At 38.9% G+C, this 26,396-nt stretch overlaps 1 protein-coding gene and 1 pseudogene across 1 annotated transcript in view; both read right to left on the reverse strand.

Moving 5' to 3' along the window:
* Positions 1–7,142: 7,142 nt before the first annotated feature.
* Positions 7,143–15,693, reverse strand: LOC148071989 (uncharacterized; annotated as a pseudogene).
* Positions 15,694–18,128: 2,435 nt separating this feature from the next.
* fat2 (FAT atypical cadherin 2) overlaps positions 18,129–26,396 on the reverse strand; it is a 103,594-nt gene continuing 95,326 nt past the window's right edge. Inside the window, exons 28-29 of the mRNA XM_087798908.1 lie at positions 24,759–25,033; positions 18,129–20,018 (exon numbers count right to left, since the gene is read on the reverse strand). Coding sequence (XP_087655034.1) covers positions 19,504–20,018; positions 24,759–25,033 — 790 coding nt within the window. The 3' untranslated portion in view covers positions 18,129–19,503. The remainder of the gene's footprint in view (positions 20,019–24,758; positions 25,034–26,396) is intronic.

Consider the following 26,396-nt stretch of genomic DNA (forward strand, 5'->3'; position numbering starts at 1 on the left):
TTTTTTCCATCAATCCAAAGAAACATTTTCTGGAAAAGAAAGATATATGATAAATAATTATTTTAATTTGTTTAAATGATTTGCGCTGTTCAGTGTGGGTTAGTTTTGAACATCTCAGCCATTATAACCTGTTGTTACCAGTGATCCGTTATCTGTGAAAACTTCTCACTTCACACAAATAGAAGTGAATAATATTTCTTCCCTCGGCTGGTGTGAGCGTCAGACTCGGTGAAACGAGGCGCTGGAGAGCTGGTGCGTCGTGAAAGAAAGACCCGGAGAAACCATTCATTTCCACATCAAAAGAAATGTTTGCGAGTCTCTGGTCCAAACGGGGGGAGAACACTCTCCAGCTCGCTTCATCTGACATGCACTTTGTCGGCGTTGGAAATCCTTAAATCTCTGCCGCACGATCACTCTCGCTGTATGTTAATGTGTCTGTGCGTCTGTGGGCGTGTTCCTCAGCTGGAGCGTTCACAACTCAGCCAGCACGCTTCAAAGACTGCCGAGCGTGAAGGAAATTCTGGGTCTTCTGTCATCACTGGGAGTAAATAATGGATTGGAAAATGCTGTGTTTACGGCTTGGAGGGTTTTGTGTGGAGAACATTTGGTTTTTTCAACAGTCTCGCTTAAGCTTGCTCGTGTTTCGAGACGACAGGAAGTGGGTCCCACTCGTTGAAAGCTAAACAGGAAGTTAATTGCGATCATATCTGAATGAATCGTTTAAATCCTGTTTAACTCACAGAATAATAACAAATACAGATGGGAGACGCTCAGAAGTTTGACCGGGTTTAACAGAGTCAACATTTGCTTTTAGGAGAATTAAAATAAATTTAAAAATGATTACAATAAAATATTTATAATAAATAAAAGTAAACAAAGATTGTTTTATTGACTTTTTCTTTCTCCTTATTTGTTTAGTAAAATCTGCAAACATAAAAACTGAATATATGATAAAATGCAGGAATAAATTTGGTATAAAAAATAAAAATATAAAATAAATCCAAGGAGCAAAAAAGCAATTGAGGTCAAAAATATTTATGTAAAATAGTTTAAAAATAAATAAAAAGCCTAACATTAATATATATAAAAACTATTTCATAAATCGAAACAAAATGTTAAAATCACAAAGCTTTTTAGTAGTTGAAGCTAACTCCATTAATGGGTTAATATGTTCAAATATTTTAGCCTAATTTATAAAAAAAAAAAAGAAGAAATTATCATGAATATTTCTTTGAAGTTTATACAATCAAGAAAATAATAATAATATATATATTTTTTTATTAAGTAGAAAATTGAGATGAAAAATATGCATGCAAAGAAAATATTTAAGAATTAAAAACAAACAAAAAAGAGGCATTTTTTAAACTTCACGTTCAAAATAAATCACATTGTAGATCACGGCATTGACTTTTTACACAGACCTTGTAAGATTATTTTTTTCTACACAGAACAAGCTCAACATATTTCATAAAATACTTTTTCTTTTGTATGCGTTTTTATTTCATTTAGTTGTATTGTTTTCTTTCTTTATTTATTCTCCATGTTATTTCCAACATTTTGAAAAAATCAATAAATCACATTTTAATTTGATCAGAAACAGCCTCGAGGGACGGTTTTTCTACTATCGCCGCTGAATTATTTATGTTCTCAGCCTTTTATTTATCGCTGGATGTTTGTTTCCTCCTCCACGACTCCGTTAATGGCGATAAAAGCTTCTGTCCTGTGATGGAGTCATTAAACGGATTCATAGTCACTCATGATGTTACGAGGACACATTTCCAGTCAATATTAATATCAAGACGCGTCGATAAATCCTTCTACCTCGCAACACACATGTTCTTGTCGCAAATAATGTACGACACTTTCAGGAACCATGTTAACCAAGAACCAAGTCCTGAGCTAGAGTCATTTCACAAAGATAAATCTTTCGCTACACAACCAGAACAACAAGAGTAGTTTTCTTCCGGATTTATATCTGGGGAATCTGTGCCGTGGTAGCGGGGACACAAAATAGCTTTTTCATGACCCTTGAGCTTTCCCTCTGTCCTCCCGGCTCATTACTGCCCACAGTCACAACAGAATTATGAGTCTCCGCTTTCCCTCAAAACGGATTCATTTCCGGACTCACGTGTGCGGCGGACACACACTGGCACACTTGTTTGGGGACGGATAAATGCCGGAGCCAGAGGCCACTGAGTCGAGGTCCCCGGTTTACATTAAGTGTGTTTTCAGACACCAAATTCACAGACTGATGGAAAATAACTGAGGATGTGGAAGGACGTCTGTTTGAAACTGTGCTTAGAATTCTAATGTTCTTCCAACATCTTAGTAACTGCAGAAGTTCAGATGATGCATCAGCAAGCCCCATATTTTAGAGGTTCATTGTTGATAGAGTTTATTAATTCAATGAGGTTTCAGTAAGGTAAGGTAAGGTAAGGTAAAACTTTATTGATAAATTGTTTTTTTCCAGTAGCCAATACATACAGCAATTTTCTATAAAAAAAATAAATAAAAAAAATAAAATAACAAGAGAAATAAAGAGAAAGAACACAATTATACAATCTAAGTCTAAAGATAAAGATAAAGAACATAGATCAAAGAAAAACAACAAAGGATACAAAGACTAACATAGAACAGAACAATCATTATACTTTTACTCCACTCCTGCCCCCGAACTCAGACTCAAGGATTCATTCATTCCTCGGGCTATTAGATTGTACAATTCTATTTGTTTTGCACCTGGGTAGGAGCATTCGTGCACTCATTCTACTTCTCTGCTCACTGATGACAGTGTTCAGAGTATAATCCAAACCGAAGGTTGGAGAGTGAACAGTGCCACCTAGTGAGCTCTGAAAATGACGACACTGTTTCATGAAGCTTCAGATGTAGAACGTAAACAAATCTTAATTGAAGTTTGGACCATCATACTCATCAGTATGTGTCGGTGACATTAGAACATTTTATTAACTTTGTATATATAAACAAAGCGGGCGTGATTACAGCTGGCTGGAGGAGGAGTGAAGGCATAATTAGATCATAATGGACTCTGCTCTCGTAAGCTCTCGTTCGCCTAGATTTTAGATGGGGGAGAACGTTATAAAGCAAGACGTTCAAACCATGGTCATGATGAGGGACTTACTGCATCATATTGTGATATATTGCAATACTGTAGTAACAAGGATATATTTTTAGTATTCAATTTTACAGACCACATGTCTCTTGATGAAGTTGTAACTGATTTCAATGGTTTTGAAACCAAAACATGTCCAAACATCAGCTGCTGGAGTCGACTGTATCCTCTCGTCCTCAGTCATCACCAAGATTTAGTTGTGGAGGACATAATGACTGCTGAAATTGAATTACAACTTTAAAATGTAACAAATACGGTGAATATCTGCATATTAATTGTAAATAAAACGAAATAACTAAAATAACTATGACAAATAAAAAATAAATAACAATGAAAATATTGCGATATATCGCTCTATTGGTATTTTCACCAGTTGGTTTGCTATTAAAAAATAAACAAAGCGAAACAAGGCTGGCATTCAAACAGAACCGGCTGATTGAGGTTATTAGTGCGACTAATTTCCTTTGGTAAATGGCATCACGCCGATACTTCCTGCTCCGTGTGGAAGCTCGGCCTCCGCTGCTTAACGTAAGAAATGACGCTCGATCACAACTCACTTGTGTGGGTTCGTGGAACTCAGTCGCACAACGACGCGACTGCTCATTCATCTTCCGCACACAATCCCTCTGGTTTTTCGGAAAATGGATAATGACGACAACACCTGGGGTGTCGAAATAATTGAGACTGTTTGATGTTCAAATTGCATTCGCACACTCCGCAACAGTAACACAATCACACTTGCAGACCCACATCATCATACTGTGTTTATTCCATCATGCTGTTCAGTGTGGGTCAGTGGCACATTTTAGTGTGTTTGTGTGTTCCTGAGTGTCCATTTTTGAGAATCATAGATGATTATTTTAGTGTGTACGTTTGTTTGGTTTTATGTTCACGGAATGGATTGTGTCTTGTTGCCCAGAAGTGAGTGTGTTTCTATGTGCATTCATGCTTGTGTGTGTGTTAATGGTGTTGATGGTGTTTGGGAGTTAATGTGTGTAAAATAAAACAAGTTAATTTCTTTTAACATATGTTTATTTCTTTAGTATCTCTGCGTGTTCACAAATGTGTATTTAAATTAGTACGTTTTCTTTAATAGTTTTTTGTTGGTAGTGGGTAATTTAGTGTGCCGATCCTAAAGAGTGTGTTTTTATTGTGTGTATTTGATGTTTCAGGTGTCCATCAGTGTGACTGGGTTCTTGATGTTTTTATTTAATGAATAAGTGTCCATCAGTGTGTATGTGTGTTTCATTTTGGAGTAATTTTCTAGATTGTTGTCTTTAAGTGTACAAGTGGGTCTTTATTGTGTTTAGTTGTGTGTAGGTGGTTTCTTAGTGTGCGTATAGTTAGTTTATTGTGCATATCTCAATGTGTTGCCGTTTTTAGTGTGTTAGTAGGTTTTAGATGTGTGTATTTTATAGGTATAGTGTCTTTTAGTGTGCATGTGGGGTTTTGTTGTTTTTATTTCATGTTGTGGTGTCCATTATTGTGCATGTGCTTTTTTGGAGATATTTTAATTCATTAGTATTTATAAGTGTTCATATGGGGTTTTATTGTGTGTATTTTGAATAGTATGTCTTTGTTTCTGTTGTGAAGTGGGTATCTTAGTGTACATATATATATTTTTTTTTTCATTTTGTCTATCCTAATGAATTTGAGTTTTTAGTGTGCATGTTGTGTATTTTGTTGTATGTATTTGAAAGAGTTAGTCAAATACTCACACTATATAAATCCACTTGTACACTAAGAGACAGTGTTTAGTGTGCTTGATGGTTCTTGTGGTTTTTATTAAATCAATTAGTGCTGTTGTGTATGTGTGTCAATAAGTGAGGGTGTCTCAGTGTGTTTTTGTCCATAAGCAAGTGTATGTTGGTGAGTCGGCATGTGTCTGAGTTCACACTTGTGTATGTTTAGTGTTGTGAGGAAGTTTATTTAGTGTTATTGTGTCAGTTGTAACTTAGTGTGTCTCACATTCATGTGGATATAAGGTCATATGTGTTTAAACATGTTTTTTCATTTTCATTTCAACTGTTTGTGTCCAACAAGCTACGTAAGAATCTCTGGCCTTAAAAGTTGTGCGACTTCTTTTTCTGTGTCAGTGACGCGAGCAGTTGTGTTTCTGCCCGAGGGTTTTTTTTTGGTCTCCACGTCTGGCACAGCAGCGAAATTCATGCTCCGCTGATATGAGTCAACAACATGACTCATCTGTAACTGTGTCGACATGCAGTTCAGAAGTACATAGTCAACAGACTCACAACTTTTGAAACATTATTGTTGTTTTCGCAGTTTGATCTGTGTGTATAATTAAAGAGTGTGTGAATGTTCAGTGTGTGTGTGTGTGTATATATATCACCTGTATGTTAGAATAACAGAGTTTATGTGTGTTTCAGTGTGTATGTTTTAATGACTAACAAATAATTGTGGTTTTGCTCTTGAGTGAATGTGTGAATGATGTGTGTGCTGTGTCATTTTTGTTTTTACAGAAGAGTGTTATAGTATGATTGTAGTTTTTAAATGTGTGTATATTAATGATCATATTTCGAAAAGTGTCTCATTTAATGTTAGTGTTTATTGAGCTGATTGTGATTGCAATTTCTTTGGTGTTTATAAGTTTTACAGTGAGTGTGAAATTGTTATTTAGTTAAAGTTTTAGTTTGTGTTAATATGTATTTGTGTTTCAGTTTGTGTCTTTGTTTATATTTTGGTTCTTGGTGTGTGTTGTTTTCAATATTGTTGCAAAGTTAAAATGCATATAGTTTGTAACATATTTAAAAGATCAGTAAAACTTAAATCTGAAGTACTACACAAAAACCACTATATGACTTATATGCAGTGCTACATACAGTATGACTACAAATAAAAAAACAAAATACACTTTGTTTTCCTTGGTAGGAGAACAAGAAGGGGGGGTTTGGAACAATGCATGGACTGAAACCCATTAGGGTTAATAGCCTGGTAGGTTGGTAAAAACCCATTAGTGTGCTGAGGCCTGGTGAGGGTCAACCACTTCAGGTAATCTCTTTCAGTTCCCTTAGTTCAGGGTCTTCTTCTGAATATTTCCTTTTTTACTTCTAAGACAGGAAGTTGACAAGTGATGTTGCTCACCTCTAGTTCCTTCTCCAGCATTTCCTCCGCATGCTCTTTAATAAACGCTCTGATTATGGTGTCGGGTATACGCAGCTCTTTTCCCGGCCTATAGGTCACCTTGAGATCGTACCTCTGTAGCCTCAGTAGCATTCGTTGTAGTCTCAATGGAGCCTGGAGTAGGGGTTTCTAAAAAATGCTCTCCAAGGGCTTGTGATTGCTGTGAACCACAATTTATTTGCTATACACACACTGGTGGAACTTCTCACATCCATACACAATCGCAAGTAGCTCTTTTTCCATCTGGAAACAGATGATATAGGTTGTCCTTCCTGCAGCAACACTGCTCCAATCCCTTCAGAGCTGGCGTCCACTGACAAAGTAGCCTGTTGATTCACATCAAAAAATGTTTAAATCCGTGACGTAAGCATCAATTGTCTCTGATGGATTCTGTGCTCTCTTGGAAAAAAAAAAGTATCTTACAGTTTTTTCTTGGCTCGCAGTAGTGTTGAAACTTCCTATTCAGCGCGTCAATTTTGTCCGCCTCATCCTCCGCAAACTCAAAGGTGTTCCATACCTTTATGGCTTCTTCTCCCGCAACATAAAGGAACGTTGCACATCAAAGCGCTGGATCCAATTCCTTTTAGTTTTCGGCAGGATTGCCCTGCAAACTCAGATGCGGTGGGAGTTGAAACTGCGCCATTCTTTCTGCACATTCTTTCTTCTGAAACCATGTATGTGCAGGATAAAAATCACGAAGAGGATCTTTAGCTTAGACATTTATTTATTCATAGGTGAGCCCTGTCAGCCTGCATCCGTCTAGCACACATCCTTCAACACACACGTCATTGCGTCAATACAAAACACGTGACAGTTAACTGCGGAGGGTCCCTGACCCTCAGTGTCCCGCATGGTGTGACCATCATCATCGTTATTTGGAAACATTTCTAGGGAGAGCGCTAAGACCTGCATTGTAAGTTGCTGAAAGGTCATGCCTTAAGCCCCCACTTCTGTTGAGGGAAATGTTTTCTAGCCTAGTAAAGATGGCTTCTTTCACTAGTCTCTCAAACCATCTCTCCTCTCTGGCCAGCACCTGAACGTTGCTGTCATCAAAGGAGTCTCCTGTGTCCTTTAGGTGCAGATGGACAGCCGAGTCCTAGCCTGAGGAGCCATATGCTTGTAAAGTGGTTGTTTTGTTTCCCCAATGTACAGCACCTGGCATTCCTTATTGCACTGTACAGCATATACCACATTGCTCTGTTTGTGCTTGGGTGTTTTGTCCTTAGGATGGACTAGCTTCTGCCTTATGGTGTTCATATGCTTGAAGTGAACGGGGATCTGGTGTTTTCCGAAAATCCTCTTTAGTTTTTTTAGCAACGTAAGGAATAACAATGTCTTTCCGTTTCTCTTCTTTTTTAAGTTCAGTGTCCTTCCTCCTTGTTTTTTTTAAAAAGCCCCCCTAAGGGTATCCACAGGTAGTTAGGGCTTACCTTCTTACTTTCCCTTCTCGTGGGGACATTCTCAGCCAGGTGGTTGAGAGTTATGATGACACCCATCTTGTGCTGTAAGGGGTGGTGCGGGTCAAAGAATAAGTATTGATCTTTATGTGTCTCCACATGTTCTGCGCAATCCAGCAAGGCTAAGAGGTGGTCCTTGTCATCTTCACGAGTGAACTTGATGTTGTGGTCCACCGTGTTTTAGTGGCTGGGTGCTGTTCCCTTGAAGGAAGCTAAGGCATTTCTCTACCTCCTCCATGTACAAGTCAGCCATTATGGTAGAGACAGGCGAACCCATGGTACATCCATGCTTCTGTTTGTAATGGTGCTCTCTGAATTGGAAGTAAGTAGCAATAAGGTACAAATGCAGTAACGTGCAGATGTGCTCTGGGGAGAGCTTGGTTCGATCCTGCGGAGTGCTTTCCTTTACTAATCATTTGCATACTGCTTTGACGGCTTCCGTCCTGGGAATGCTAGTAAAAAGTGAAGTGACCATTGTTTCTTCTGAGTCCAGCGTGATGTCCTTGATTTTCTAGGTGAAGTCCTGGGAATCCCTAATATGGTGGGTGGAGTTATCGACGAGGGGGGCTAGGATGGTAGCCAAAGGTTTAGCCACATTGTATGTGACAGAGTTTATGCTGCTAACTATGGGTCTCAGGTGAGCGCCTTCCTTGTGTATTTTTGGTTACCCCTAGATACACGGTACTGCTTCTCCTGGGTATAACCTATAGTACTGTGTTCTGTCAATCACTCCAGCAGTTGAAGTTGGTTTATGACCTTCTTCTTGTAGATGTTGGTGGGATCCCATTTTTAAGTGGCAGTGTCGCTGAGGAGGCTTGTTACTTTTTCCTGGTAGTCCATTGTCTTGAGCATCACAGTGCATCTTCCTTTGTCTGCAGGCATTATCCTTCTGCAATGCCCTTCTTTCCTGACTTGTGCGGTTGAAAGGAAGAGCTTTGGCATTGGAGAGGGAAGTTGTTACCTTAAATCTAAGTCTTTCAGCCTCAGGTCCAGCCAACTTATTGTTTCGGAGTCCCGTCTGAAAGTTTCTTCACCTACTTTTTTTGTTTTTTTCTGGGTGGCTATCCTTGTTCCTCCATGCTAGTGTTTTAGGTTTTGGTGCCTGCTGGGCCAGTAGTCTACCAAATTTGTTAGTTTTTCTTACCTTGCCTTGGGTCTGCTGAGACAATTGTGCCTTTTCCACAAAGTTGTTGACCTGTTTGGCGGAAGTACAGCTGACAGAGCCTCCTTAGTGTTGTCCAACTTTGCTTCTAAACGTCGTTGGTGAAGTTGATCTGTCTAATCCTTTCATTGAGGAATTGGTTATGTACCTTTTAGAGTATTAGGTTTGCCCTGTGTCCTTTACTGTGGAGACTTTCCGATGGCTTTTTGGAACAAGTTGTTGTTTTCTGAATCTTAGGCTGAAGCGGAGGTGGTTCTGAAATCCCGCCAACTTCCAGAGGTTCAAAAGCGAGTCAACTGGACTGTTGTTGTCGGCTTTCAATAGATTGTTTGTTTTTTAATGTGTTATTTTTCATATGTTTTGACGTGTTTATGTAGAATTGTTATGTTTTCAGTGTGTATATATATATTTTTTTCGACAATTGGTCATTGGTAGTGTGAAGGAATGCTGGAGATTACGTTATAGATAGATGGATGGGTGACCGACTTTCACCTGAGAACAAATGACAACTAGCTCTTACTATAACTTAAAAAAAAAAAAACCTGATCGCTCCCGCTTAGAATGGACGCGTGACTTCACCACCTAACGCCTGTATTTATGAAATAAGTGGATTTATCTGCGCCGCGAGTCACTAACGAGACGCAGCAGTTCGCGGCCAAGTCGCTCAGCAGGTAATTGATCCATCGCTTTGTTTGTTTGCGGTAATTATCAGCCCACAACTGCCCTGGAAACGCATGGTTGCTTTGTTAATCACAGCATTTAACCCTGCTCTGTCTAATCTGTGAATGAGACGCATTAACTGTGATGTCATCGGGTGAGTCACAGGATGTGGAGGTCCTTGGCATCTGTCATTGACGGAGGGATGAAAGCGCAGAGGAGTGAAAGTCTTCACTCTCTTTAACTTGTTTCTTTTGTGTTTGTGCTTTTTTTTGTTAAGCGGTGGAGTTGTTTGGAGAGTGTGGTTGTGTGGATGGATTTGTTGAGTGTCGTATTCTTTTCAATTTTCAAGTGTTTTCTTATTTGCTTTCGTCTTATTTTGTGTTTTAGATGAAATTGTTTATTTTTATTCTTGTTGTTGTAGTTTGTTTTCTGCGGTGCATATGTTTATATGTTCTGAACCTGTGATGGGTTGATGAGGCATCAGCTCTTTCATGATACAGTGTCTTTGTTTTGAAAGGCCAGTAGATGGCATTATTTACACTGAGAGTGCCATCTAGTGGCCTTTCAAACTGTATCATGATACAGCATCACCAAACCATCACTTAAATCAAGCGTTTGTTCATGTTTTGAGTGCATTTGGTTACGCTATTGTGTGCAAAAGTGTGTATATTCAAGTGAGTAAAAGTGTATTTTACTTGTTCATATGTGTTTTTCAACAATGTTATTTTAATGTGTATATATAAATGTGCATTCGTAGATGTGTGTTGCTAGTGTGTGGCAGTTTTTTTTTGTGTACTGTGAGTGCATCTATATTTAAGTGTTTTCAGACATGTGTTTTCCTTTATAAGTATTAAATAATATCGTAGTTGCTTTTTGTTCAAGTTTGTGTGTTTATAAATGTGTGAACATGTGCTTGTGTTTGTGTGTGCATGATTGGAGTGTTTGCTTTAAGGCTCGCATCTTTGCCCGTCTTTGTGTTTATAGTAAAAATTGTCTCTGTGTCTCTGTGTATATGCAAAAAGTGAGTGAACACTTTTGCGTTCATCAAAAATATTTTGTGTGGTATTTTAGTAAGTTGATCTAGGGTTTCTGGGGTTCTAGAGTTTGTGTATTTTAGTTTGCATGTGTATGTCCATGAACGTGTGCTTTAAAATCCGTTTTGAAAGGAAAATGGTAAATGGTGTCTTTAAACGAGTATTTGTGTATTAGTGTTGGTTCTGATGTATCCAAAGTATTTGTTGTATTATCCAGTCATGCATATGTTCAATTTGTGTATGTTTTACAATTTGTGTCTTTTGTTGTTTGATAAGTTTTATTTTCATATTTTATGTTTTAACAGTAGAGATGCTGATGAAGAATTATTTAAAAATTAGCATCAAAAAACATTATATTAACAAGTTATATTAAATACAATTTAACCACATACTAATTTATCATCTTCATAAATCAATTAAACAAGTATTTCAGTGTCTTAAACCTTCCTCTGAGACTGAGTTTGGTCGACAGAAACCTCCTGATCGTGGTCCCGTCTGCTGGGGCAGGTGTAGAAGGAATGTTTGTGGGACTCAGGAAATTAAACTTTTAGCTGACGTGACAATAGTAGCAGGGGCGCTCTGACCCGAAACAAACAGAAGAATGTCGCAAACTAATGTATCGCACGCGTCTAGACAACAGGCTGTGTTTAATATTCGTCATGGCTGCTCGACGAACACACTGTTATCGTGGAGGTTGCTGCCTGGTCAGACCAAGGTCTGAAACTGTTGTAATGAGAAAATGTTTGATTTTTTTTTATCTGTTGGTTTCTTTATATTTCTCTGCAGGTGTTTCCAGCTGCTGCACGACTGTGTGTTCGTGACGACTGTGATAAACTTTTTTGTCTTGAACGATTTTAATCTAATTTGGTCAATCAAGTAAGAATGTCTTCATGACTTTAAGATAATTTGAAATCAGTCCTGGAGGGATAGTCTAACCTGCTTAAAAGTCAGAGCGACTCACTCTATACACTTCAATCTGACTAAAGGTTTTCATATTGACAACCCATTTATAGTGTTCTTTTGTGTACTTGTAGGTGTGCGATTTAGACGTATCAACATTTGTTTGTAGGTCTCTATATTTTATAAATGTTTTATTTAATTGTGCTTGTCATATTACAAATGTTTGTGCATGTATTTGTACATCAGTTTGTTATTTTGCCATGTCGGAGGTTTTAACTTGGAATTCAAGTGTTAAAGGAGCATACAGTATGTGCTAATGTTAGCATGTGTATTGTCTTTAATATTGGCACTAAATTGTCATGATTCTTGTATATCTTTTTCTTATTTTTCTAGATTGCGTCCTATTATTTTTCCTACCAGGTCAGCAGGAGGCAGGTGCACACAACAGTGATGATAAGTGGTGGTCTCGCCCCCTTCTAAAGGAGCTCTAAAGCAGGAAGACACTACAAGTGCATTGCATGTCCCGGCCAGGTTTGGCTCTACTCTGATTGCTCCTTGAACTTGAATTTTTGTATATTCCTAAGACTCTTTTTTTTAATAGTTTTCCGCCCTGAGTTCCATTACAGTCGTGCCCCTGTCTCCTGTGTCCTTGTTCATAGATTTTTTTTTCTGGTTTTGTCCAAGTTGGAACCTTTTTTGGATTTACGTTTTTGTATATTATTTATTAAAGACAGTGGTTCTCATTCATGAAACTTACATTTGTACATAAAGGGATCCTCTATGAAAGAACGATTCATGGAGGACGTGGAACACTCAGATCCGATGTGAGTATTTGATGAATCCCAAAAGTGAGAACAGCTCTTGGTAATGAGTAATTGGCACAAATCTTAGCCAATGAATAGACAATGATGACCATATAAGGACGGAGAGAAACAAACTTTTAAGTAGAGATTGAAACAGTTGAGTTCAGAAAAACGTTTTCTTTTATTACTATTAGTTGTGGATTTGTGCCAGGACAGTCATACCACAGAGATGTGACAGATGTTGTTAATAATTCTCACATAACTATCCTATCAGACGATAAATATATAGACGATCCAGTCCAATCCCTAACAGATGAACCGCTGTAGCTTAAGGGACTTTTGGAAGTTCGCCCGACTGTCTGTGATCTGTGATTCTAATTTAGAAAGTAGTGGACGAAGACTTCTGCTGGTTCCGGAAGGAATAATCAATATCAAACTAACTTAAGTGCGGTCTCTTAATCCTGCCTCTGGAGAACATGGAACATATTACACATGCGACTTAAATGATTTGAGATGAAATTAGAGGCAAATAAACACACAAAAGAAACCATTTGGTCACAGGAGGAGTGACCTCACAGTCGGAAATATCACCTGCTGACGAGAACATCGCTCGTATTATTGAGGAGATTATTGTCAGGAAATATACCTGAGGATTGTTAACATTACTTATTATTATTTGAGCATACATTCTTATTGGTTTTATCATTTTTATAAACATTCATGTATCTATCTATCTATCTATCTATGTAGAAATAATGTGTATCTATTGAGTTGATTTACATCGATAAATCACAATTATGAACATAGTCTGGATTTGAAACCCAACTGAATTTGACTTATTTATTTATTTTTAATGTTCAGATCATGTCTTTCAAAGGCATCCACGTATTGCTCACATAAATAAGCCCAATATAATTTTTTAATTTCCAATTGTAACTACTATTTTTGTCTAGCTTTGGAAAGATCTGAGCTACTCCAATATTGATGAATGCCAAAATGCTGTAAATATACCGCTCTTCACGTTTTAAACATATTTCTTCTGCTCAGGCTTCATGAATGAGACCCAGCGACTTTTGGACATTCTCTTGTGTTTGTTTTTTAATTATTATCCTTTAAGTTATTGACACATATCGGAAGGAAACAACTAGTTTCTTGTCGTGTTTGACTCAAGAGTGTAAGTCAAACAATGTTTTAACATTCATGATAATGCTAAAGAGAGCCCTCTAGTGGACACCCTTGTCTTCCCGAATATAAAGTAAAAAAAAACAGAAAAGAGTCGAGGAAACTGTAAGTATCTCAAAGTTACTGCAGACGAGTGACTCATAGGTGAAGACGGAAAATCCAGTTTGATCGACTCTTCCAGTTTTCCTGACGACGGTTCAATCTTATCTTATTTACAAATCCGACCGTCTTGTTTCCTGCCTCTGATGAAAAAAAAAAAAAAAAACCCGTTGCTTTTGTCGAAACTCCCGATTCGTCATGTTTCCTTCAAATAATCAAGATAACAATCTGAACTTTAAACAAGTCGTCGTGTTCGGTCGTGGCGGCGCGTGACTGGATGAAAGAGCTGCTGACTAATCCTCCACCTCGTATTACTGTCGGGCGTCTTAAATCAGAGCCGTGCATGAGCAAATTTAAATTACACATGATTTCCTCTGATAAGGCAAATCTTGCCTGCTGAAGGCTTTCTGCTTTTTTTCCGCCTCTTTTCAGGCGGCAACAAAACACAAATGTCATTAAGCTTTCAACTACGGACGGAAGATAAAACGGCACGATCGCTGTGGGTTTAATCGCCTCGGCTAATGTGTTTATTTGTGTTTGTAGCAGACTGGTGACCTTCTCTTACCCCCGCAGTGCTTCTCATTGACGGAGGAAACAAGGTTCATGAATGAATTAAACTGGAACAAGTTATTCCTGCAAGATCTTTGATAAATCAGTTAACTTTTACCCCAAAACGTTGAAGAATCAATCAACTTTTGTTATTCAAAATCATAGCTTTGAATGTTTCAATGTATGTTTGTGTGCAAGTAGAACGTTTTTTTCCGGAAGAGGTTGGTCATCAACTATGCAGAGCAGACATGAGTTGCTCAGACGGCTAACCATGTTTAACTCTCCTTATCATCTATGCTTCGAACCAGCTTAATGACTTATTTTTTTTGCTCAAAAGTGGTGCAATTCTTCTTGAGTTACTTTAACTCACTCATTTTCCACTCACCCTAACGTTGACTGAGGGTTGGGATTATTTTCAGAGTAATCTGTTGATTTTTAAAGTTAGGCAAAAATGTATATTCATTTTAATGTAGCGACTGAAACTCAGTTGTCTTCTTCCACGTCCAAAAAGACAAAAAAAACATCCAAATACCTCCTTACTAGTCGTCTGTAACTTCCATCTTGCCTCGAAAAGAGGAATTGTTCCAGAAAAAAAAAACTTAAACAAGCAGAAGTTTAAACAATATTATGCTACACAAACTAAAAGTACTCCGGGTAATATCGAAAGCACTTCCATTGTCTACACTACTGTCTACTGGTAGCTTGTGATATTTAGATTAGTCTTTATTGATCCCACAGCGGGGAAATTCACTTGTGCAGTAGAAAAAAACATTTAACAGGGACAGAAATGGAGACAGAACACTAAAGAAAAACAGACATGAGAGAAGAGTGAAAGTAAGAATACCATCAAGTACATACATCACTGAAACACTGAGCAACAATACGATAATTAAAGTGGTACGAAGCTCACAGTGAAAAAGTGCACAGGAATGGACTATTGCCCAGAATAGCTAAACCAGAAGAAAAGGAAGTACTTGAGTTTAAGCTGGGTTATTGTAAATTCTGACTGCGGTTGGAATGAATGACCTGCAGAAGTGTTCCTTTTCAAGAGTCTGTGACTGAAAGACTCAATGCTCCCACAGTAGTATGGAGGGGGTGAGAGGAGATGTTCATGATAGATGTTAGCTTGGATAACGTCCTCCTCTCACCCACCACCTCAATGAAGTCCAGAGAACAGTCCAGGACTGAGCCAGCTCTCCTGACCAGTTAATTTAGTCCCTGCCTGTCCCACTCCGAGCAGCCACAGCCCCAACAGACAGCAGCATAAAAGATTTCAGAAACCACAACAGAGTCATGAAAGGTCTTTAAAAGTTTCCTCCACACACTGAAGTACCTCAATCTTCTCAATAGATGGAGACAATTTAGCCCCTCTTGTACAGGGCATCGGTGTTGTGGGACCAGTGAAGTACAACTCCACCTTTTCAATATAATAACCCAGACGAAGTTGGCGATGACCTCCCTGTATTCCAGGTCGTTCCCCTTTGGACACACAGCCAACGATGGCTGTGGCATCAGAGAACATCTGGAGGTGGCAGGTTCCCATTCCAGGCAGGTACGCGAACTGCAGAAGGTCCATCACGTTGTCCACGAGGTGACGCAGGTGGGAGAGTATGATTTACTCTGACTACTTCCTGTTAGACTTCAATACAAGAGGTATTTGGATGTCTTCGGTTGTGTCAATTTTGGACAAAGATGAAGACAAAAACAACTGAGCTCCAGTCGCTACATTAAAATGAGATTTTATTGTTAGACATAACCTTATTTTTAGAGCTGAACACTGCTATAAAGAGTAGTATAGCCTTTTTAAAATAACTTTTTGTGGATCAATTTTAGTTTCTGTACCAAAATTATCTAAAGTTTCAATGGTGCAATCTGTTCTTTTTTTAGTAAACCAACCACAAATATGTTAGGTGCGTGAGCCAAAAAGACTCTCAAATTTAGGTCAAAAATGTTGTTGTTTATACCTAGAAATACCTTTTAGTTTGAATAAAGTTGAATAATTTTACCATCATCTGACTCACTGGCAGGTGGCTGCCAACACACAACCCCAACACACACACTCAGTCATGTTTGCCGATTCACAAACTGTCTAAATAGCCGGATAAACCAGATGCGTCTTTCATATTTGATCTATGAGCCGACTGCTGTTGTGGAATCCAGAGATGACATGACCGTGTTGTGTATTGTTTGGACAGACTAATCAATCGCCGGCGTTTGTTGTTATAGCGACGAAAGATGAGAACAAATCAGATTTGACATTTGCTGCCCGAGTGCCGCGGCAGGGACTGCTGAAGCGTCGTTTTTTGAACCGTGCTTACTGAGCACTTTATACATAATGCATGTGGCGACGCATGATGACATACAAAATACACACACTCGTCTTGGCGTGTCTCAAATGACCTTCATGTCGGCTAAAAGACGACAAACACACTCAGTTATAAGTTCATTAGAGCCCAGGAGATCAATTTGTTGACTGAGCACTGAGACATTTTGAACAATAAAAGGATCGAAGTCTGAGTCACAAAATAAAATGGTCTAAAACTTATCCCTGAAAAACTTGCTCGCCATTAGAAATATAGTTCCTGGACCTTCATTGATGGTAATTTAAAAAACGTCAAAAAACTACAATATTTTCGTATATTCAAAGTGAAGAAGTAGTCCCCAACCTCCAGTCCGGTACCAGTCCGTGAGACCTTTGTTACTGTGCCGAAAAGAAGAGAAAAAATAACCTTTCTATTGATTATTACTGCATAAAAGGTGTTTAATTAAGAACAAAAATACCATATTTTTCTCTTAAAAACACTAGCATGTTACTCTTGACTAAAATTGAAATTCTTTAGAGACAAAACTGATTCATTTCATGTTAATAATGCTTACACACAAACTCACACGTTGGTATAAAGTCTCTAAAAAGTTGGGAGACACACACATACAGAACACCATCGTCGGCATATAGTCAAATATACATGCAAACACATCTTGTTGTAACCAGTCCAGATGCTATTTTATTTTACTTTATATATATATATATATATATATATATATATATATATATATAAATATTATCTATAGGTTGGTCCGTGAATATCAAAATGCTGAACCTGTATTGGCAAAATAAACTTAACCTTAGACGGAACATTGAGGTGTAGGTACTCTTGTTCTTCCTTGTAAAATGACACCATTTAGGAAAACGTACATCTCTACAATCTAATGTAACGTTTCCCACATTTAATATAAGTTCCTTCCTGCTGTTGTGTTCTTATCTAAAGTTTGTAAAGGGCTCTGCAATTTGTCAAAGGACAGTTGAGCTGAGCCATAAGTCCTTAATATGGATCTGGCATTTAGTACCTGTCAAACAAAGATGATATACGCTTGTCTTATGACATGAAAATTAAAATATTTGGTATCTCCTCAGCAGTGTCTCACACTCTCACAGCATTTTCACTGATAAACTTTACAGCAACTTTTATTTTGAAGGTTCCTAATGTGCCGCTTTGCTTCTACTTGGCGGAGATTGGGCGTGGTCTTATTTTGGCGGAACACAGCTGCATCGAATCTCATGATGAACACAGCTGCTCTCCATGATGTTGATCCTTCTACACAACCTAAAATCACATCAACCTTTTAGTTCTGTTCTCGTCTGTCAAGCTGTTGATTTGTACTTTTTGCTATGGTGGTCTCAGATCCTGTACTTTGTTGTTGTATACGGTCAGTAAAAATACAAAAAATCAATAGTTTCCCCAACTATCACAGAGTTTATCCATCCATGGATTTGATAATTCCCCTTTTAGTTTGCACTAGTATGAGAATAAAATGTTTCTGCCGGAACCAAATGGTTTTAGAAACAAGTTCATGAACACTCAGCTTGGATGTAAGTGTATCAGTCTGAATAAAGTGTGTTGGCTTGAAATGAAAGAAGAATTTCAGTGTTAATATCCCCAAATTAAAGATTCTTAAAACACGTCAACAAGCAAAATGATTGGACGATGAATGTAAAAGTACTGAAAGGTCTACGGTTGACATAAATGTTTTATTGACCACGAAATATGGAAATAAATGTTCTCGAAATAAAACTTTACAACATCTTGATTCATATCGGTGACAACACTTGACCCACAAACAATGTCGTCACAATATTTCATATCCACAGAATTAACATTTACAAATGTACAACAACACAAAGATGCATTTAAAAAAAAAAGAAGAAAACACATCACATTTTCGGATGAGGATCCAGCCTCCTTGAGTGACGCGACACACAGACATGACATGATGCCAACAGAGCCCGCAGGTGATTTACCTTTCACAATTCACATTCCTCAGAAGCTTTTTTTTTTATTATCAGGCCTACATCAGCGAGACATTTTGCGAATCGGTCGCATTTTCTGAATGTCACGTCAACGGCGACGGGCACGTTCGCCCCCCCCGACAGTCCGGTCACGTTTACAGTCATCCGCTGAAATGCGGTTTTCAGAAGCTGATTTAATATTTCACCACTTTGATTCGACACATTCCGGTCCGGGGCGGTAATAATACTGAACATCTCAACCACGTGGATTTCGGGGTGAGTCTCGCACAGCAAGACTTCGACCCGTCTTCTTGGATGAAGGAAAAACCTTTTTTGTTCATTTCGGTTCATGACATTTCATACATTCCCAAGGGATCGATAAAGTTCTATCTAAAATAACCTCGGCGGTGTGGGGAAGTCAAATGTGTGACAGGAATATTTCTGAGTTGCAAACTTTTTTTTTTTTTTTGACCAAAATATAAAATAGAATGTAGGCAAAAGACATGCAAAGATAACTATTGCAAAATGGGGCAAAGTGCTGCTTTCAGGGTTACTTTAAGATTATTTTGATCTAGCACTTTTTATGGACATATTTAAAAGGATCTTTTAGAGTTTAAAGTTCAGTTTACACCTTGATTTCATGCTGTTTTAGAACAAGAACAGTTTTTCTTGACTATAATCTTCATATTTTATTTCCCCTGTTGCGTCTTTAAAAAAAATATATAATACTTTATTGTAATTTTTGTGTTTTTGACAAACAATTCCACCAATCTTTTAAGTGTTTGTCGTAAGGCTCTTTTGGAAATGTTTTCTGCTTTAACGTGTGCAAAAAATACATTGAAATTGTGTTTTTTTTGAAAATAGTGAAAGTGAAAGACACGTGAATATCAATAAAGTTTTCAAAAATAAAATTTTGATATAAATGGATTCGATTTTAATATTTAGCATAAAATGTTTCATTTTAACATAAATATTTTTTTTTAAATGTATTTTAATACTTTGAAATGAAAGAAAAAAAACAAACTCTCAGCTTGTGTAGTGGAAAATATTTTTACACCAAAACTTGTCTAATAATTCACTAAATCTTCAAGGAGCGCATCAGAACATCACCTCCTCACAGCTGCCGTAGTCGCTCTCCACCATACTGGACCCGTCGTAGCTACGCAGGTTCTGCAACGGCGGCCGTGTTTGAGGCTGAGCAGTGTTCTGTTGCGTCTGCGGCGGCGGCGGAGGAGGGGGGTCCGGGTGCTCGGCGTACGACGGCATGGCGACGCTCAGGCGCATGCTGAGTCTCTTGTGGCCCACGGAGACGTTGTCCAGGCTCCGCGTATGCTGCGTGGGGTAGTAGCTGATGGCCGTGTACTCGTTGGGACACTTGGTTTTGGGGAGCGGGAGCCCGTCGGGTCCCAGGAAGTCGTCCAGGTTCTGGTTGCTGTAGCACGGCGGAAGCGGGGCGCGGCGGTCGCAGCGGTCCAGGGGGAACGGGAAGCCGCCGAAGCGGGAGTTTCTCCGGGAGTCGGTGGTGGAGGACGCGTAGGTGTCTTCCACGATGTCGAACTGAGGGAACTCCTGGACGCTCGGCCGGCCGTAGTAGTCTGGGTCAGCGGGGTAAACTGAGGAAGCAGAGAGAGGGGATGTTTTCGGTTAGTTCGCTCGTCATAACTCGTCTAATTCTTTTAGTACAATGTTTAATTTCCACTGAGTAAAAATCGTGATGCAGAACCCCCCTGGTGGACACCTAATGTATGACTGGCGCTGCAACGTTTAGTCAACAAAAACAATTAAAATAATAGTGTCTCTGTCTAGTGGTACGGTATGGAAATATGGCGGCGCTACTTGCAGTTGTAATTTGCTCCAAAACCTAAACTTCGGGATCATTTAACCCTAAAATTATTACACCCAATCTTTGCAAAGCACATCTGTGATGCACAAATATTCAAAGAGAAAACGCATTGTCTCGGGATTCTAGACTAATACACTTGAGACGTGGGAAACAAAATGTATTGGCCTTGATGTAAATAGCGTAAGCGTAGCTTTTAAAGAGGGCTTTAATTAACGTTTAATTCAAATGAATGCTGCTAAGAAGTGAGCCATGAAGCCATGGTGCCCCCTTATGCACATGTTTTTTTATTTATTTGATTTATTATTTTGTCAATACATTTCTAACGTTAAACCCAACTCTCCTGACTCACTCACATGTTTGAAGTTTTTCTCTCCAAGATGCAGTAAGTTCCTCAAATGAAATTAATACTTTATAAAGTTCTCCCTTGTCTGAAATCTCTTGAACGAGAGGTTACAAGAGCAAAGCCCATTATGACATAATAATGGCTTCACTCCTGCCCCAGCCGGCTTACGCCCGCTTTGTTTATACAACAAGTCCCTTGGAGGTGGAGACTTCCTGGATTGATGATGCACAAAACTTTACGCTAGACCGATCACAAGATTTCATCTCCAGAAAAGCATTTTCAGTGGGCGGAGCTTAAGCGTATTTTCTGATGAAAAAGGAGTTTTGTACACATGGATGACACAATAGTGTCATGTGAGTCCAAGATCTACTTAAGACACACTTAAATCAACACATTTGTTGCACTTTAGAACTTTTTATATTAAGAAGCAAAGTTGAATAAAGTTGCTTTCCTTTACTATATTTCTTGTGTGTATAAAAATATGCGACAACATGAACCCGTTGATCTCCGACAACTGTAGCAGCACGTTCTCGTAGCTGCTGCTGTCACTGATGCAGGAAATTCAACTCGTGTCGCTCTTATGAAACACAACAACAGCTATAACAACAACGTGTTGCCAGCAGCTCAAGGTCGGCGCTGAAGGTCCAGCTTTTAACACTTAATCACTTCAGATGTTCGCGACGGCCTTGAAGTCATTCACCGTTAACGTTGTTTCACGGAATCTTTTCCACCGATGCAGCCTTATATTCTCTCGACGGTTATTGTGTCACCAGGTTTTGAATGGTTAGAATGTGGGAGGAGTCACGCAGTTTCATGACCCCTGTCCACTGCGAGAGGAGCCATCAACTTTTTTTTTAGAATCCGGCCCCAAACAAAGACGCGTATCTCTTAAAGCCTCCACGATGAAATGCAGTTGATAAACCGACTTGAACGTCTCCCGCGGCGAGAACGAGGATTTTCGGAGGATTTCCACCTTCATCCTCCAGAAATCTGACACGACAGAAGCTTTATACAGTTTGTTCGAACCAAACGACGATGATAAAAGACTCCCGCTGTCGCCAGAGTTACCACGAATACTAAGCAGACTCCCGACCGGCAGCGAGACGAGGACGGAGAGATTGAGGACGGAACGACGGGAAGATCGTGAGATCACGGAAGGGAACGGCGAGCGGAATCGAAACCTTTGTCCGTTCTAGCAACACGTTACCGACTGTTCCTGACAAGATCAGGAGATGTTCCTCAAACGGGTTTTGTCCTCTCACAGTCGGACAAAAACACATGTTATTGAGAAATGAAACTTTTTCCTTTCTCATGTTGAATATAATAAATATAGCTTTTGATTAAAAAAAAAGAAGTGATTATTTATTCTTTTTTTTCTTATTTTTTTTTAATCACAGGGTATAATTGAATTGTGTTCATCCTGTGGTGAGGTATCCATTGTCCAATAATTTCTGTATGTTTTAAGTTGTAGTACGTAGAAAGAAAATGAATATTTTCATGAAGAAAAATGTTGGGAAAAGCAAAAGAAAATACTACATTAGTATACATTTTCTATAGTAAATATATTTTAAAAGAATAGGTCAAAAGCTTTTTTTCATCAATGGTTGATTTCTGTTTTTTAACCTAACACACTTTTATAGATTCATTTTTGTTGTAACAAATACACTGAGAAGATGAAATACACTTTAAAGGGACTTATTCAGTATGTGGATAATTATTGTATAACATTTTCAAATTTAAATACATCATGTGCTGTAAAAGAACATTACAGTATTTTTGCAGTGCAAGACAATAAATTGACAAATATATTATTCTAGAACAAAAAAAAAAATATATATATATATAATAGGAATCACTAGTACCTGATATTATATTCCCCATATTTTTTTTATATTTCTCGTCTTTCTTTGCAGTTGGCGTCACTGCTGTCTCATCTCAACTGTAGCCTATATTTCACAGAGGTGAAACAGAGGTCATTCGTGTCCGACCAGGCATTTTAACAAACATATTCATCTAGACATGTTAACAGTAAACAGATTTAGTCTGTGATCATGAATATTGTGGCTGCCGGCCTCTCATTAAAACAATCAACGTTGCACGAAATAAAAGATAATTACGAGCGTCAGACTTGGGTGAGTGTCTGCACCTCAAGGTCAAAAGTATGACTTCGGTAACTCCGAATATTACAGGCGGACAGAATTTAAATTACCCGGCCTCTTTCCGCGAGCCTCGGGTCAACCTTTTCGTGGATTATTAAAGCTGCCCAACAAGAGAAAAATTCAAACTGGAGATTTGATGAAGATCGTTGACTCGTGGAATGTTCTGGACTTGGGCTATGATATCTAATAACGTGTATCTGTATCTGGGGGGATTCGAGAGTTTTTGACTCAACTATGTGACTCGGGCGAAGTTGGTGAATCATCAACACATTATTCAGCCTCAATGTAAATTAGAGAAACATTCCCATGTCTTTGCGCTAATGGCTACATTGAAGAGACAAACCAATCACATAGTACTGATGAAGCTTCGTGAAACGGTGTCATTATTTTCACTAGATGGTGTTCTCTGCACTATTTACCTTTGTTTTGAACTACTGTTTTTTTTTTTTTTTTAACTGACCACTGACCACTGCAACCAACTGACCACTAAACAACTAGACACTGCCTCATCAGGCCATCAGTACTTAGTACTTAAACAGCACATTTTTGTGATCTATCGATTAAAAAATAGTATTTTATGTTGTATAATATAAAAATAAATTCTTAATTTAATGCTAAAGACCTTTATATATTGCAAAAGAAAAGACTACTTGGTAAAACATTTGAATATTTTGTATAGTAAAATGTCTTTAAGAGGATCAAAAGCTTTTTTGAATCATCTTTTGATTGAAATGGGATATTTTAAAGTACATTAAATAAGAAAAATATAATTTTTTTTAAGCTTAACATTTTTGGAAATATTTTGCAAAAGAGAGGACTAGTTAAAGAAAACATGCAAAAATATATTCTATAGTAAAAAGTAATTTAAAAGAGGTTAAAAAATTATACAAATGAAAAAAAAAGCATTTTCAGTCTATATTCCAAACCTGATCAATACCAGTGATACGCTTGCACTATAACATGCAGTCGTCCCTTCGACCCTCAAACTGGGGCTGCATGAATGTCCTCTGCTCGGGGAAAAGGTCAAGCAGATGAATGACCTGCCATACCGCCGTTGCCCGGGATATGATGGCAAGACGGACGCCTGATGTGCCTCTCTTCATCCGTCTCCAGAACATAGCTAAAGATGTATGAGTCACGGCTCGCTGCTATTGATCCGGCGAGGAGGGGGAAAAAAAAAATTGAAAAGAAGCCGCAGACAAAAGAAAAGAAAAGGGTTGTTAAAGTCGCAGGGAGATGTCGGAATGAGAAATGTGATGTCGAGAGTTTTTGGTGACGTCTCACTGATTTTAGATCTACGATTGACTAGATTCAAACAAAGGACTCAAAAAGTAAATCCAGCCAACATGTTATTGCCTTTTGATCTACCTTCAAAATATTTCATCCAATCTAGTTAAATCTGTGTCGCGTGTTGACTCAGTTAGCATCGATTTCTTCCGACCTGTTGACTACAGTTGACCTTGAGAAGTCACGTCCAGACTTAATCAACGAGCGTTAAAACCTCCGTCAGCACTTCGCTGGAACTACCAGAGGTGCCTCCAGGGTATCCTGGGTCCCAGTTACTCAAAACGTATGACAAGCAAGGAGTCCTTCAGAAAAATCTGGCCAAAATTCCAGAGACGCCTCAACTTCTCACGAAGGACCTGTGGCTCTACTTTTAGTCTCTACGAACCTTTTACTTTTGGCTCATTCTATTGGTGCATTCATGGAAAACGCGACTGGTTTATATGTAAATTCAAGGTCCGATTTTGTGATACAATATGGGATTTGGGGATCCAACACCTTTTCGTCGGTGGGGACAAAGCTACGATGCGTATCCAGTAAGAAGAATGAAACTCGTGGAGCAGATGGATTATGGAGTATGTGATGGACCCAGAGGCGGCAGCTTCAAAATATTTTTTGTTTCCAGAAAAAAGTACAATTCTGCATCGGCAAAAGATGAAAAAACACCTACGCTTTACTGTGTCCTCATAAAACTGTAGCATAAAAATCTGATGAGCCCGCTCACCTTCGTAGTCCTGGTCCCAGTGGCCCTTCCTGATGGAGTCGTTGTCGGAGCTGGACGGCGGCCTGTTGGGGAGATTCGGAGCTACGCTGCAAACGACGGGACACGCATTTTTCTGAGACGAAACCATCCCTCCGGACGACACGATCTGGCTTCTGGGCCGCAGGGACCTGAAGGGCGTGTGGTCGAGGTCGTTTACCGGCCCCATCAGGGAGGTCAACTCGATGGGATGGACCTCCTGCTGGCCGGGTTTCATTTTCTTGGTGGAATGGAAATATCTGTGAAGAATGGTGGTCGGATTTAATATAGCGTCATTGTGAAGAAAAGTTGAACCCTCTCGTGGGCAGAATTCCACGAGCGCCGCTATAACGAGGAAACCCGGGATTCAAAGGAGTCCATAAAAGACGGAAAGAAAGTTTCCAGACTGAAGTTTTCACTCGAGTTACCCTCCTGAAGTCCCTGCTCAACTTCCAACTTGTATAATTGAAGAACTTCCCAAATACAGTGCTTTCCTTTTCAGCCTGTTTCATCTTCCTGATCAGCTGAATCTTTCCAGTGGACGAACAAGGGGCTTTTCCCTGTCGCACGTTAAAAATGCATTTGATTTTTCAAGAATGGACAGCAAACATGTCAGTTTCAGTCCCTTTTTATTTGATTAACTTTAACAGTTTTTAGTGGTTAGCTACTGAGCCTGAGACTCCTGAGCCTGATCTCTGGTCATCTCATTTGAGAAATGACATTTGACCGGTCGGCAAGTTTTCTTCTACTGGTTTAGACACCTTTGGGTGAAGTGAATCCCGAAAGGATTTCGACAAAATGCCTCGGTTGTGTGGCCTTAGTTGCCCTTTCAATAGAACTTTGGACGACGCCCGTCTTAGTTTGTCGACTGGTATTTCATTAAAAGTAATTTTCTTTATTTTACAATATGTTCTTCGGGCTGTTTTCACAGATATGACACTGACTTTGTCTATTTCGGCTTCTTGGTCTCTCACTTGACACTTGATTCTTTAGATTTGGAAATATGGAAACAAAGTGAAACCTTTTGTTTAGTTTAAAGAATTCAAATTGACATTCTTTCATAGATTCTACCTGCAAACATCACATGAGGCAACAATCTGTTAAATATTTGTGATAAAACCTCGCCCGTTTATTTGTGTTGCAATATCTGGTAAATTGACAATAGACTGGGTTTTCCTGTGTCTCCTAAAAGCTAAAAATAATCTATCTGCATTTTATCACATTTATATTCAACGAGCGTCAGAGCTGCCTTTTTTTTGTTTTATGGCTCATGGTGTTTATATTTAAAAAATTGAATCACTTTCCAGCATATCTTACAGATCAGTGTAGCTTCATTACTCTCTTTCCTGCATTATCCAAACCCCATGACACCATCTCTCTTTACCACCAACTCGCTCTTTTGTCCCCACCCACGCCATCCCTGCGTAGAGAGAGTTTGCGAAAGTTCCGGACTTTCACACCCGGACACTGAGCCGGATGGACAAGTGTGATGTGGGCCGTCGGAAGGTGCTTTACATGACGTCCTACTGAGGTCATTGTGACGCACATCAACCTTCTGACGTTGTTTTCTCCTGCTGACGTTGATCTTAGGTGAGGCCAAACAAGCGTATTTTCTTTCCATTG

This window comes from Callionymus lyra, chromosome 9, assembly GCF_982586985.1.
Source record: "Callionymus lyra chromosome 9, fCalLyr1.hap1.1, whole genome shotgun sequence".
Taxonomy (NCBI): Eukaryota; Metazoa; Chordata; class Actinopteri; order Syngnathiformes; family Callionymidae; genus Callionymus; species Callionymus lyra.